Raw genomic sequence first — 16221 nt, forward strand, 5'->3', positions numbered from 1 at the left:
TGTATGGGTGAGGGGGGATCACAGTAAAAACACTGTAATGACCTTCTGCGTTGTGTATAAATATATATATATATATATATATATATATATATATATATATATATATATAGAGTGTATGGTGAGGGGGGGTCACAGTACCTGTGTGTGTTTTTCCACATATATATATATACAGAGTGTATGGGTGAGGGGGGATCACAGTAAAAACACTGTAATGACCTTCTGCGTTGTGTATAAATATATATATATATATATATATATATATATATATATGTGTAGAGTGTATGGGTGAGGGGGATCACAGTACCTGTGTGTATTTTTCCACATATATATATAAATATATATATATATATATATATATATATAGAGTGTATGGTGAGGGGGTCACAGTACCTGTGTGTGTTTATTTATATATATATATATATATATATATATAAATATATATACAGAGTGTATGGGTGAGGGGGGGTCACAGTACCTGTGTGTGTTTATATATATATATATATATATATATATATATATAGAGTGTATGGGTGAGGGGGGTCACAGTACCTGTGTGTGTTTATTTATATATATATATATATATATATATATATATATATATACAGAGTGTATGGGTGAGGGGGGATCACAGTACCTGTGTGTGTTTATATATATATATATATATATATATATATATATATAGTGTATGGTGAGGGGGTCACAGTACCTGTGTGTGTTTATATATATATATATATATATATATATATACAGAGTGTATGGGTGAGGGGGGATCACAGTACCTGTGTGTGTTTATATATATATATATATATATATATATATATATATAGTGTATGGTGAGGGGGTCACAGTACCTGTGTGTGTTTATATATATATATATATATATATATATATATATATATATATATATATATAGAGTGTATGGTGAGGGGGTCACAGTACCTGTGTGTGTTTATATATATATATATATATATATATATATATATATATATATATATATAAATATATATATATATATATATATATATATATATATATATATATATATATATAGAGTGTATGGGTGAGGGGGGATCACAGTACCTGTGTGTGTTTTTCCGCTGCCACGCCTCCTCCACCTTACTTGTCCTTGTGTTGATTTCTGATTGTGGTATCTGCAGATTAAGTCACAGGAGCTGTTTGATGAATGGGTTTCCAAGCTGCGTCACCATCGTCTCTATCGGCAGAATGAGATCGCCATGTACCCGCCGGAGAAGTCCTTCTACTACCCCCACTACCCCTCCCCCAACTCCCCCAGCATGGCCGAGAGCTCCATCAGAAAGGTACCACACTGTTACAGGAAACTGTACGGTGGATTCTCTCTGCTCCGCTTCTGCTCATGAATATCATTATTATATCATCGATATTTACTGAAGTCAAAGTCTTCCTATTGAGAAACGTTACGGAGGAAACAACTGTTCTTGGACTGACCTTCAGGTGTGTTTGTGTTGCAGTGCATGTCTATACGCAGACAGTCCACCGTGCATTCTGCAGCAGCGTTTCCTCTAAGCTGCAACAGTCAGGCCAAGGTCGCTGCCTGGCTCCAGTCTTCTGACGACATGGACAGGTGCTCCAAAGGTGAGACGGTCCAGGCTCCTGATTGGTCGTGTTTCTCAACACGACCAATTTGAATAATTACTGTTTTATTAGAAAGTTAAAGTCTGAGAAATCAATAAACAATAATCAATAAACATAAACACATCACATTGGGGGAATTATTATTGAGTTACGGTTCAGTTTCCAGTGACCGTGAGAGAGGCGGTTGGTGTAACCTTGGTGAGTTCAGCTTTTCATTGTTTAAAATGCTTCAGTTAGTACCAATAAATAGGTCCTGCTATCTTATTAGCAAGTCAGATGGAGCGGCATGGTGCTGTTTATAAAGAAGGAAGCTGTTGATTGTCTCGGATTTCAGTCATTAAGATTCTCTTGATGCGCCCCGTCAAGATTTCCCCCTGCTACTTAGTGAGAAGTTATGACTTTCAAAACTAGAAATCATCAGTCCACATACAGCAGTTGGTGCTGTTTACCACTCATTAAAATGTATTATTCATATACACTGTTGCCCATAAAGTTGGATTCATTTAGTTTTCTGTTAATTGGGTTTCATTGTCATTGTGATATGTTTGGAAGAGATTAATTTATAAAGTTTTCAGAATATATACACGAATAAATAGATATACAGAATAAAAGATATACAAGAATTAATCACATTATCACAATCGTTTCATGAAAAGAGGTACAAAATATTTAATTCCAACTTTATGAGAAATAGTGAACTACTTAGCAAGGGAAAGTGGCTTCAATTTAAGCAACTCAAGGAAGCTTCCCTGCTTAATCAGCTGTTTTTTCCTGGGTATTTTTTTTTCTTTTACCATTTTCCAGCTCCCGACCTTCTTACCTAAACGTGGATCTTTTTCCTGTTCCCATCAGATTTGTCGGTGTGCGAGGCCAACCTGCTGGAGCTCAACCAGCTGCTGCAGAGCATGGAAGTCCTGCACCGGACATATTCTGCTCCATCCATCCAAGCACTGCAGGTCACCACCTTATTAGTTCTGTTTGTTTGTTTGTTTCATCATAGTTATTCCACAACAAGTATCTGACATGCCTTAAATATAGATTAAAATGATACGGATATCACAGAGTACACAAGTCTATGCACCAATCCCATATGTCTGACTGTCAATCTAGATAATAAATAAAATAATAAATAAATAAGTTCTATGGCATTCACTATGTGTATGTTATAGGATTAACCTGAGCCAGGTCATGAATCACTGATAGCATTAATATCACATCCATACAGGGTTAGTATGTAGCTGTCAAATAATAATAATAATAATTATTATATATATATATATATATATATATATATATATATATATATATATATATATTGTTTTACACACTTGGTACTTGGTATCAACTTTCTACAAGTAAGTTCAGGTTTTAAATTCGGCATTGGGAGGGAAGAATGATATTGGAACTTGTCTTCCTTTCACTTTACATGCAGAGCAGGTTTTTTCCATCATAATTGAAATTCTTAAAATAAAACGGTGAAGTAAATTGACCTAATCACATCCTTGTTGCTTGCTTGTTTCATCTTTTCTCTCAACCAATATTTTTTGTTGTTGCCCTCAAGTCATCTGCTACTAAATATAGAAAACATTGCAGCCTCACTGCCAGAAATCGAATAATTTCCTATGAAAAGCCTCTTAAAAGAAAAACTACTCTCCGTCTCGATCATCAGTTTCTCATCTTTTTGTTCAGCAGGCGTCTACATATGACAGTCCCAAGAAGGAAAAGAGACTACCAAAGAAATGGCGCAGTAAAAACTACAACAAAGATGTCAAAACAACTCTGCAGGTAGTGACAGTGAAGTGTGATCTATGTGTTTTTGTAGAAATGCCTTTCAGCTGTCCTCCTGCTCTGCTAGGTCCCCAGCTGCATCTATGCTGGCTCCATCCGCCTCCACGCCTCCAACCCCAACCTCTCCTCTGCTGCTCTCGCTAATGACAAAGCTGACACTGAGTCACTGGATTCAGCTTTTGATGTGGCCAAGCTGCAGGAGGACTTCTGCCGCGTCGCCACCAACTGTGAGTAAAATATTACCCAAAAACTGTGCAAAACTCCACAAGTGCACACAATAAATGTGTGCCTGCTGTCTTATTTGCATGTACGATAGGATCAGTATGGTGTTGTTTTCTACAACAAATTGAATGTGACAATAGTGCAGCTATGGCAGCTGTTAATTACTGATAAACTGTTTTCCTCAGTTTATATTCATTAGGATTCTGATTCTCTGTCCTCTAGCTGATGCTTAGTGAGAAGTTAGCATTTTCTCGTTGGCAAATAGGGGTCCTAATTAGTTTCCTGCCACTCCTCATTAAAATGTATATTCAGATACCTGATGTTACATGGCATAATGAGAATGATTTATGTTTTACATAATGACATCACAATTCCCGCTTTTCCTATTAAATGAGTTTAAAGTCGCCCCAGGGACCAGCTTTCCACTCTGCTGGCATCTCAGTTGCCACATTTATGCACATTTGAAATTATGAAGCTAAGCAAGTATGATGGGCCTAATTTAATAAAGTGATGCATTAATATGGCCAGTGCTTCAGTAATATAGTTTCCCAAGCACCTATTGTGAAGAGCATGGTCAAATGGACGCCAGAGAACAAAGATTGCGGCTTACTGAGCGATAAGAGACAATCAAAATTTCACACTTGTTCCATTATATTAAAATTGTGCTGTGACTCAATCTACTGTGACTGTGTCTGTTTGGCTCTGAAATGACTGCAAATTGGTTTTCAGTTAAAGCTTTTCCTCCTGTTGCTGCAGTGCATGCCACCATGAAGACGGCCCTGAGCTCACTAACGTCTGAGAGAGAGAGATTAAAACAGGTGGTGGACCACGAGACGCTTCCCCCGACCTCTCCGCAGGTTGTCGGGTTGAAAAACGCCCTGGCAACGGTACGTTAATAACACACACACACAGAAACAATAATAATAATAATAATAATAATAATAACTGGCAACGGTACGCTAATAACACACACACACAGAAACAATAATAATAATAATAATAATAATAATAACTGGCAACGGTACGTTAATAACACACACACACAGAAACAATAATAATAATAATAATAATAATAATAATAATAATAATAATAACTGGCAACGGTACGTTAATAACACACACACACAGAAACAATAATAATAATAATAATAATAATAATAATAACTGGCAACGGTACGTTAATAACACACACACACAGAAACAATAATAATAATAATAATAATAATAATAATAATAATAATAACTGGCAACGGTACGTTTATAACACACACACACAGAAACAATAATAATAATAATAATAATAATAATAATAATAATAATAACTGGCAACGGTACGTTAATAACACACACACACAGAAACAATAATAATAATAATAATAATAATAATAATAATAACTGGCAACGGTACGTTAATAACACACACACACACACACAGAAACAATAATAATAATAATAATAATAATAACTGGCAACGGTACGTTAATAACACACACACACAGAAACAATAATAATAATAATAATAATAATAATAATAATAATAACTGGCAACGGTACGTTAATAACACACACACACAGAAACAATAATAATAATAATAATAATAATAATAATAATAATAATAATAACTGGCAACGGTACGTTAATAACACACACACACAGAAACAATAATAATAATAATAATAATAATAATAATAATAATAATAATAATAACTGGCAACGGTACGTTAATAACACACACACACACACACAGAAACAATAATAATAATAATAATAATAATAACTGGCAACGGTACGTTAATAACACACAGAAACGTTATCAGTTAGTAGGAATAAGTTCGGTTTTCCACTTCCTTATAGACTATTACGCTCCTTTCCTCCCACTCCTCTTCTGTGGAGCTCTTAGAGGGATTACTAGCTGCTGCCCACCTCAACATGACCATATTCAACAGTTTCCTCTTCTGTGGAGCTCTTACAGGGATTACTAGCTGCTGCCCACCTCAACATGACCATATTCAACAGTTTCCTCTTCTGTGGAGCTCTTACAGGGATTACTAGCTGCTGCCCACCTGAACACGACCATATTCAACAGTTTCCTGCGGCTGCTGCCTCCCACCCAGAGACCTTTTTCTATTTTCTGTTTTATGGTTACACACTCATTGTCATGCTGACTTCTTTTGACACATTATAACTTCTGTGCTCTCTACACCAACGCATTTGTTTGACTCTGAAACCATGCTGGGTGTTAGCTTCTACCTACTCTGCCTCACAGAGAGTCAGATTGGTGAGTAATAGAGTTTCCTCTCTGTCTGATGTCTGCACTGATGACACACTTCTCTATAATAAAGGGATATGAGATGTTTAAAGCCTGATTTTGTAACTAAACAACTGGTGGCGATGAGCAGCTTAGAGATAGTTCAGATTGTTTTGAACTGGTGTTTTATTATTATATAGTGTTTTATCTCAGTAGATTGAGGTCAGCACATTCACAGTTTGGAGAACCGGACAGAAGCTTGTTTTCTCACTTCACCTTGTTGTTAGCCCTGTTTAACTTTGTGTTCGGGAGACTGAAGCCGTTCTCTTTGCTCTCGCCAAACCCGCAAGGCTCCATTAACAAAAACAGTCATTTTACCTCACAGAACACAGACTTTGGTGGTTCCGAACGAACCCTTTTAAATACCAGAGGCATACAAAAACACAAACTAACTAATCGAGACAGTAGAAGAACAGCAGCTCCTTTGTTGTGTGAGGTAAAAGTTCCTGCCAGTGGAGTCTGGTGGCTATAGTATAGATGTAAAGAAGTGAAAATGTTCTAAATTTTGCACACACATACACTTAAACAAGCTGCACATACTCTTAAACTGGTTTAAGAGTACGTGCAGCTTGTTTTAGGCAGCTAGAATAGGTTTTGTTGTCAGTAGGACATATCTTCTGTCGGTACTCCTCTCTGGATGAGCCGGCTGCCATCTACTGCAGTCAGACACCGACTATGGATAAATACCTCATACAACCTCACTCTAATAAATCCTGTCTATCCTTTACATAAGGATTTGACTTTAGCTTTCAGTATTAAAGGTATTATGAGTAGCTGTGTGCTATAAACAATGTTTACGCTGGTTATGTTTTCAGGCTTTAGCCCAGAACTCTGAGCTGAGAGAGCGCCTGTGCAAGATTCATGCGGAGTCCCACATCGTAGACTCACTAATAAATCTCTCTGCTCCTGTGCAGGTGGGTGCAGGAATGCAGTGACTACTCCCCCCACCATCACCATGATTATTATTATCTCCATCTTTATTTTCATCCCACGCAGTCTTGACTTTGCCACAGAATGAATGAGCTGTCCTTTCCTTTTCATCCAGATTCAACAAATGTTGCTCTCCTCCTCACAGTCCACTCACTTTCCTTTGTAAAGACAGTGGCTATAAATAATCATTTTCTTCAAAACAACTTTTCAGAAAGCACGGCCCATTCAAATGTAATTCCCTTGATTTGCTATGAGAAAGTTGCTGTTGATGTCTCAGCATCACATGGCTCAGGAGACATTATTCTCCTAATAATATATATATTATATAATATAATATAAAGGAAGCTCTTTGCTCTCTTAATCACATTTGCTGACCAGAGAGTGTGAGATGATCTGCTTAATCGTGTCCCTGGACATTTTTTTGAAGACACAGTGCAAAACTAATGTGCCTCCTCTGAGACTATCTCCAGGCTAATTAATCAGCTTCAGCAATAACAATGTGTGGTTCTGTGTTCTTCTTGTTTGAAATTGGTAACAAATTTTGAATTTGTTTTTAGAAGAATGATTTGAATGCTGAGTCCATTTTGAATGTGCATCTTGTTTTATGTCAACATGCAAACATACTTCTGACTGGCTCTTAATAATTGATTCAGTAATGTATTGTGATACAGTCTCTATAAATAGTATTGATTTTGATACAGTATATTCCTAAAATATATTGTGAAGTGAATCTTTACTTTCTGTCTGTGATGACTGTCTTCAATATATTGCATGTCAGATATTTGTGTTGTGACACATTGTGATTGTGTTCCTAACTACCCGGTGATTGCTGTGATGATGCTGCCCTTCTCTTCTTCTTAATTATAGCTGTGATCACTGTGTCTCCTAGAAACAGGAGTCTGTGGATGAGTCCCGTCCTCTCGTGCACCAAGTCTCCAATGAGAGCAGAGCTTCAATCACAGAGTCTCTGTCTGAGTTCTTCGATGCTCAGGAAGTTCTGCTGTCTGCCAGTTCTTCAGAGAACGAGGTAAGGAACCCTGTTAGCAGGTGAACTCAGAATCAACCAGTGGCATAACATTAACATTAAGGGCTGCATAATGGAACTAATTAATTTAATAACCGTTAATATCATGAATTCTAATTTGTCTTGTAAGCTGCCACTATTGTTAGATGATCGTCATATATTTGGGTGAAAAATGAATCTAGACAAAAGGTTCTTAATTGATTTATTGCCTCCCACTCGACATTTAATATGCATTTCGTCTGCAAAATGGGTGAAACCTTTAAACACACTGTGATAATTCATTGCTCTTCTATCACAAAGAGAAAAACAGCCTTTTTACTTAACACTGCCTGAAACCAAAAACAATTTTTGGACATGTCATAAAACAAGTCTGCCCTTACCTCCATTTCCATTTTCTCCCAGTGTTCATTCAGTAAGCCAGATCACACAGCAGCTGGAGCGGAAGCAATTCGAAAATGGAAGTTAATTACTTTAATCTAAAAATACAGCAAGTCGAGGTGCAAATTAGTCACCAGGTCCTAAGGGACCATTCATCTCTAACGCAGGAGGTTTTTCTGCTGATGTGACAGGATGTTGAAAGAGACCTGCTCAGTCTTTCTGCTGCTGCTGGGATTAAAAATGTGTCTGTTCGCTAAAGTTTGAATGTTTTGTTGTTTCCAGGTGTCAGAGGATGACTCATACATCAGCGACATTAGTGACAACATCTCTATGGACAACTTTAGCAATGAGACGGAAAGTGAGAGACCAAACTCAGGTACGCTTTGATTTATTTACTGTAAGTCTTAATACAATACTGACTTCAGTGCAATTTCAAGGATTCTTTTATTCCGTTTTTGTACAATTACTTGATTTCCATATTTGCTAGTTGTATTGACCTCTTCCACCACCAGGCTCGGTCCTCTGCCAGCGCAGATCCTGTCTGCCCTCGGCCAGCCCCAACAACAGCACCGTCAGCCTGTGGAACATCCTCAGGAACAACATCGGCAAAGATCTGTCCAAAGTGGCGATGCCTGTGCAGCTTAATGAGCCGCTCAACACCCTGCAGAGGCTGTGTGAGGAGCTGGAGTACAGCGAGCTGCTGGATAAGGCTGCCAACACACAGGACCCGTTTGAGCGTATGGTGAGAAGGCTTCTTTGAGTGTGTGGGCAGTCTTTTTCCTCAAAACACACTTTCACTTTCAGCACTTACTGCATCTTTTGTAACAGAAGCTGTTGCCCTTGGCGAAGCTAATTTGGTGATCTCTGCTAAAGTTTTAAGATTTCTTAAAAAAGAAAACTTTAAGTGGAGTTTTTTGCAGCTAGAAATGAGGGGAAACGCTTCATCACACCCCAAAAGAGCCGAGTTTGAACTGGAGAGATGATTCTGCTTGTGGATGTGAAGTGTCTATGTTAAATGACAAATTTATGTTTTAGGGCTTGCCATAAAGAAAGAGCATTTTGGGACTACATAAATTGATGCTGTATTTGAGTTTAATATAAAACTGGAGCCAGGAGATAATTAGCATAGCTTAGCACGACTTAGAAAGACCGGAAACGGGATGGAAGCGGCTAGATAAAATTATTTATCTATTTTTTGTTTAAACTGTACACAATTAAACACTTCATAGAACTTTTTCCCTCCTGTTTTCAGTCTTAATCCTATGCCATGCTAAGCTAAGCTAATCAACTGCTAGCTTTAGATTCATATTTAGCATAAATGCATGAGACTAGTATTGACCTTTTCATCATTCTTCTCCAATTCATCAATCGGTCAAACTATTTTTTTGACTGCAAAGAAACTAGAAAAATGTATCAATACAAAAGAAATGGTGCTACAAACATAACCTACAATTGCAGCAGGCCGGGGCAGGTTTTAGTTGTAGGAATTAGCCATAACTTGTTGTTCCTCTGAAGCAGATGTGCTCTCCAGTGCTGCAGCATGAGCCAGCCCTACTTATTACACTTCATGTGGGAGAAACCTAATCTCTGCCTGCAGATTTCCAGTTTGAAGATGGCACGACTCAGCCTCTTTCAGTATTTCACTTGTGCTCACATTTGCATTGACTGAGTTTAAAGTGATGGAGTTCATTGGTTGAATTGTGTTCACTTTTGTGTGGGAGGTGAAGAGATACAGCCAGTGGAGTCAGCTAGTTATAAATTTGCCATGTACTGTATGTAAATGTGAAATGAAAAGCAGCTCTAATCTGTAGCCTCCCATTATTCTATAGATGTAATTATCAGTGCTCTCCTGGCTCAGTATTCAGACAGTTAAACTGCTCATAAAATAAAAATGTAGATGAATGAAGCAATAATATGCAGTACTTAAAATGATGATATAGCTCAGTTAGTTCAACACTCTGGTGATCCCTTTTTTTCCACAGGTAAAATTAACTTTTTGGTCCGACTCAACTGAGGTGATTCAATAGTCTGTAATAAAATGTATAGAGAAAGCACTACTCAGTGTATTGTTGTGTCTCTGTGCAGGTATACGTAGCTACGTTTGTGGTATCAGGCTATGCTTCCAGCTACTACAGAACAGGAGGAAAGCCTTTCAACCCCGTCCTGGGGGAGACATACGAATGTGATCGGCCAGATAAAGGCTTCAGATTTGTTGCAGAGCAGGTAAGCATGAATCCTCCTTTCTGTTTCTATTGACACTCCCTCTATTGTAACTCGAAGGGCACAGAGACTGCTGACCTCTATCTTGTGATGTTAATGAAATAATTTATGTTACTGTCACGTTATTCTGATTCGCTTCAAAATGTTCTTCCTACAACCTTCCTCCAGAACAATATATTCTATTATTCTGCTTTCAAACAAACTGAACTTGAACAAAACCTCCTCCGGTGATAGAGGCGCAAATAATTCACTGAAAGCATTCGTTCAATGAATTTACTAACCCAGTTGTTCTACATCATCAGGTCAGCCATCACCCACCGATCTCAGCTTGCCACGCAGAGTCTAAAAACTTCATCTTCTCACAAGGTAATGGAATATAGAAATGAGTCTGGCCCATTGTCAGAGTCTGTAATAGTGGCTGGTTGTCCAAGATGAATGCATTTGTGTACAGTTTCTTTCTTTCTGATGGATTTTGCAGACGTAAGGTGTAAGAACAAGTTCTGGGGGAAATCAATGGAGATCGTTCCTGTGGGCACCACTCATGTAACTCTGCCGGGGTAAGTCAGATATTATTATATATATTATTATATTATATATATATATATATATATATATATATATATATATATTATCAGTTTCAATTTTGTTTTATTTTAGTTTGGAGTTTAAACTAGTATTCAGAGTGTGTTTTCTAGTTTTAGAGTAGTTTCAATTTTTCATTGAGGCTTAGCTTTAATTTCTCAGGTATTTCAAGTATGTTGCACATATGCATTCAAAATAGTTGGAGAACTATGGAGGACTAGCCTTAATATTTAATCTTTTGATCTGTGAACCAACATGATTACTCTTTCACTACCACACTCACTCACTCACTCACTCACTGTCAGATCCCAGCTGGTTAACATTAGACCTGAGCTAAATTACTTGGTTAAATGGCATGTGATCTACTACAATATTAAGGTCACGTTATTGTTATTTACTTCTACAAATCTAGACTTCATGGGAAAAAAACAATAGGGATTAACTGTAAAGCAGTTAGCACCATCTCCTGGAATGTCAAAAGTCTGTTCACTTTCTATGTTCAGTGTCACAAGAGTTGATGGAAATAAATGCTGTCTTACTTTTCCTGTAGTGATATATTATAGAAAAACAAAAGACAAACAAAAAACTGTGATTACATTTAAAAAAAGGTTTCATTGTTTTAGTTTTAGTTACAATATTGTTAAAATAATAATTCTGGGTTGGACACATAAACGGAGACTACAATCCAATAACCGCAGACATATTGTTTTAAATCCTTTTTTTCTAGCTTTGGAGACCACTATGAGTGGAACAAAGTGACGTCCTGCATCCACAACATCCTCAGTGGACAGCGCTGGATCGAGCACTACGGGGAGATCTCCATCAGAAACTCCAGCAGCGATATTTGTCAGTGCAAGATCACTTTTATTAAGGTGAGGCAAACATGAAAACGTTATATTTAGTAGCTGTATGGACAGCTGCACCCAAATTACCTCCACCAACTTTTTTTGAGGGCCTTATTATGAAAGGTGACCATTCTGCCAGCAAAGAGTGCTGTGTGCCTCAGCTGCACAAGACTTTCATTTCCATTTCTCATGACAAATTTAGTACTTCTGTTGTAAATGTGACTCTCAAGGCTGAATTATGCTTTTCTTCAAGATGCTGCTAGGCAAGACATGTTGATTTGTGAAGGATCTTTTAAACACGAAGGCTGTTAGAGGCAGTAAGGATTGATGTAGCACCTACAAACCACTTCCAATAAAGTATTTTTAATACTGTGAAGCATAGTGATAAATAAGCCATGGTATTTAAGTGTATTCCAGGTCCTTTATAGTTTTCCTTTCCTCTTTCCCTCTCACTTAACCGTATGTTTGTGTTGGTAGATATCCCACTGTGAACCCCAGGGGGTTCATCAAAATAACCTCCAAGCAGTAAAAAGGCATTTTTCTCTCTATATTAGTTGCCCACTGGCATAGTAAATGTTGTGGTCTCTTCATTAGACCAGAAACCTTCTTCACCTGCATGTCATCAAGATCCCGCAATGTTTTCAGTGTTTGATGTATGGAAGCGTTTACTGGGAGGAGAAGGTTAATTGCTTTAGTGTGTGCCCATTTGAAAGACCTCCTGAAGCTGTGCAGGGTGGCAAGTCCAGACATGTCACAAGTCATTATGCAGCCTCATCTCCCATTAAACTAGCAGTGCACGCTGGGGCTCGGATGGTTTACGCAACAGCAACATCTGCTGCCTGCAAGAGGCCATGATGCTGATCCCTGAAGTCTATATATATATATATATATATATATATATATATATATATATAAAACACTTTGTTCTGTCAACTGGTTTCACAGGCCAAATACTGGAATTCCAGCGTGAATGAGGTGGAGGGAGCGATCACAGACAGTAAAGGGAAGGTCATCCACAGACTCTTTGGAAAGTGGCAGGAAGCCGTTTTCTGTGGAGACCCGCCCTCAGCCACATGCATCTGGAGAGCACGTATGACTATATACATCCTTATTAACACCGAACAGCTTTTTACAAAGCATATCTCCCTTTGCCAGAATCTAATGCAGTGGCTGTTGTTTATGTGCAATGTAGATGCAATGCCAGTAGACCTGGAGCAGTACTATGGTTTCACCAAGTTTGCTATTGAACTCAACGAGTTGGACCCATCCCACAAACTGCTGCTCCCACCGACAGACACCAGGCTACGTGTGGACCAAAGGTATGAGAAGAAGAAAGTATTTTAATGAGCTTAAAAATGTGTTATTGATGGCTTTTGAATAACCAGATTTCTTGAATGTTAGGTTTAGTTTATCACCTGCAACAAAGAGGTTATGTTCTCAGAGCGGTTGGTCCATTTGTTTGCCTGTTTGTCAGCAGGAATAAAGAAAAAATACTGGCCCGATTTTAATAAAACTTATTGTATGGGTGCAGCATGGGTCAGGGAAAAACCCTTCAAATTTTGGAGTGGATCAGACTCGCAGGGCAGATATGCAAATTACTTTCCACTCTGTTAACACTGTGAGATTGGACATTTGTGCTGCATTCATGTGGTGTCAGAATAATCAGAAACATTAGCTTCACGATTTTATTTAATGGCCCACCTGTTCAGTTTTCCTTGCTTTTCATTGGTATGTAAATACTGGAAAAGGTTTGCTACTGCTAAAAATGTGTCATTAAAGCACTCTGAAAATAGAACAAAACATTGCAGCAAACTATGACTTAAAACTCATGAACTCACTGAACTCTGAACATCTTCACAACTCAAAAAAACCCAAAACATATATATATATATATATATATATATATATATATATATATATATAGCAGCACTATGTCAGTGAATATCTGAGCACCTTTTATCATTTGACATCATGGATATCAATCATATCCTCTTGACATGGTGCCTTGAAAATGCTCACCTACCCCTTTGATCAAAATAGCACAAAAATAGACACATCGCTTTCCGTGTTAAGAATAGTCAGTAACTGCAGAAGCTTTCAGATTCATCAAACTAATTTTAGCTCACGTTTTTAAGGTTTTAAAGTCTGTGGAGTTTAAACTGATGCCACAAGGCGCCAGAGACAGAAAAAGAACTTTGCGATCAAAGCAGGAAATGACACTTTCCTGGTCCTTCAATATCCTGAGTTATGTATTTTCCTGTTTATCCATAATTAGGTTATCTTACTATAATGATGCAAAACCAAGGAGAATGAGCATAGATTAAATTTGAATATTAAAGATGAATGTTTCCCTGTGTCTGTGCCTCAGGCTGCTGGAGGAGGGGAAGCTGGAGGCTGCAGAGGAGCAGAAGCAACGGATTGAACAGCTGCAGAGAGAGAGACGGAGAGTCCTGGAGGAGAACAGCGTCACACATCAACCCAAGTTCTTCAGGTAGCCCGACCAATCTCATTCATTCGTTTTCTCACCAATAAAGTAATTCATGGAAAAGTGAGCATGTAGCTTTTTTGTATCTCTTTGTGGTCATTTTGCATCTCTTTGAGATTGTTTTGCCTCTTTTTTATAGTCGTGCATCTCTTTGGGGTATCCCTGAGTTTCTTTGCAGCTGTTTTTGTGTTTTTGTGTAGTTGTTTTGTGTTTCTTTGTGGTCATGTGTAGTGTCTTCTGGCTGACATGAAGGCCGTCCCTGGTTGGTCTCTTCACTAATCTATCCATGATGATATTCATCACTGCCTTGCATTTCCTCTGCAGGAAGTCAAAGGATGATACCTGGGTGAGCAACAACACATACTGGGAGCTGAGGAAGGACCCTGGCTTCACCCAAATCGATTTTCCGATGCTGTGGTGACCCCTGAACTTTAGATCACACACATTTCAACTTGCACAGCCTCTACTGTGATCAGGCTGGGTTCAGTCTCACCGACTTCATTCAGTACTGTTCTTCTTTGTTACAGTTCATCAAAGTTATTGCCTTAATAGCAAGTGCTTATGTAAGTTGTGTTAACATGTTTATGCAAACATATTATGAGAATGTTGATACTTTTAAGCAAATTTTGCCCATATTTTCACCTGATATGTAACACTGTATCACTGAAACTGAGAAAAGGAAAACTACTTGGTGTAAAGGATGATGAATCCTTTTCATAACTGGTCTTCACTAGCTTATAATGTCTTGAACAACTGGTCACTTTAGCTGTCGTCTTATCATGGACATTCTCTACCTCTGAGATAAACTAGCCTTGATATGCCATTGATGAAGTGTACACATCCAATATTTATTCTGCACCTGCCTGATGCCTTACTCGTTGTACTCATATTGTTTAATTTATTTTTGTTGCATCTCTGAGATCGTTATAAAACATCTATGTTTTGTAAGGACCAAACAACAATTGTTCAATGATCTTTAGATCCTTACTCAACTTTTCTGTCTGTCTTATAAGAGTAATTACAGCTTTTTGCTATGACTGTGAAAGATTGTGCAACTCTGAGCAGCAGTAGCAACCATTTTTCACTCAATCCACTGCATCATTGTCTACCAGGACCCTGGGCTTTCGGATCAAAAGTGTCCAAAACTTTGCTCCATGAGCTCAAATAAAGTCTCTGATGCTTTCTTTTTTCTTTTTGTGGAGTCGTTTGTGACTGTTTGTTTGAAACACAAAAAAATATGAACCAGGCTGTCATCAGACAGCAACTCAGCGTTCACACAAACAATAGATATAATTGTATAGTATGTATGTATATATATATACTATACTATACTATACTATACTGTACTATACTATTGTATGTAGAATTTTTTTTAAAGGTCAGGTTTTTTTTAATGCCTCAAAATGCTAAAAAATTAAATAAAATTGTAGTCTGTTGATAGACGTTACAGTATAATATGTCCATATTATGGAATGTTAAAAAAAGGTCAAAAACTAAAAAAAATAAATAAATGAACACGCCATACTATAGTATATCGAAAAATTACAAAAAAAAGAGTTTTTTTTAAAAATGCCTAAAAATGGCCTTACTGTAGTCTGTTTGTAGTCTATTTGACCTTTTGTAACAACAAAACAAATAAACGTTGTTTATGGACCCTCGAGCCTTCAACTTCCATTACACTAACCCTAACCCTGGTTAAATAAAGGTTAAATAAAAAAAAACAAAAAAAACATCACACAGTACAAAGTGTTGGTCAGAAGGAAAAGATGCTGATAATTTTTATCTCGAGAGCTTATACCAGATATAGGGAAAGAAAACACAACA

At 37.5% G+C, this 16221-nt stretch overlaps 1 protein-coding gene across 1 annotated transcript in view; it reads left to right on the forward strand.

Annotated features, from left to right (window-relative positions):
• Nucleotides 1–15580, forward strand: part of osbpl3b (oxysterol binding protein-like 3b) — a 37793-nt gene extending 22213 nt beyond the window's left edge. Inside the window, exons 6-23 of the mRNA XM_059339865.1 lie at nt 1158–1319; nt 1491–1614; nt 2467–2570; nt 3307–3399; nt 3470–3629; nt 4381–4511; nt 6749–6847; nt 7753–7890; nt 8548–8641; nt 8778–9007; nt 10351–10488; nt 10788–10851; nt 10964–11042; nt 11795–11939; nt 12858–13002; nt 13105–13231; nt 14281–14403; nt 14722–15580. Of these exons, the coding sequence (XP_059195848.1) occupies nt 1158–1319; nt 1491–1614; nt 2467–2570; nt 3307–3399; nt 3470–3629; nt 4381–4511; nt 6749–6847; nt 7753–7890; nt 8548–8641; nt 8778–9007; nt 10351–10488; nt 10788–10851; nt 10964–11042; nt 11795–11939; nt 12858–13002; nt 13105–13231; nt 14281–14403; nt 14722–14818 (2253 nt within the window). The 3' untranslated portion in view covers nt 14819–15580. The remainder of the gene's footprint in view (nt 1–1157; nt 1320–1490; nt 1615–2466; nt 2571–3306; nt 3400–3469; nt 3630–4380; nt 4512–6748; nt 6848–7752; nt 7891–8547; nt 8642–8777; nt 9008–10350; nt 10489–10787; nt 10852–10963; nt 11043–11794; nt 11940–12857; nt 13003–13104; nt 13232–14280; nt 14404–14721) is intronic.
• Nucleotides 15581–16221: the final 641 nt, after the last annotated feature.

This window comes from Centropristis striata, chromosome 8 (genome assembly GCF_030273125.1).
Source record: "Centropristis striata isolate RG_2023a ecotype Rhode Island chromosome 8, C.striata_1.0, whole genome shotgun sequence".
NCBI classification, from domain to species: Eukaryota; Metazoa; Chordata; class Actinopteri; order Perciformes; family Serranidae; genus Centropristis; species Centropristis striata.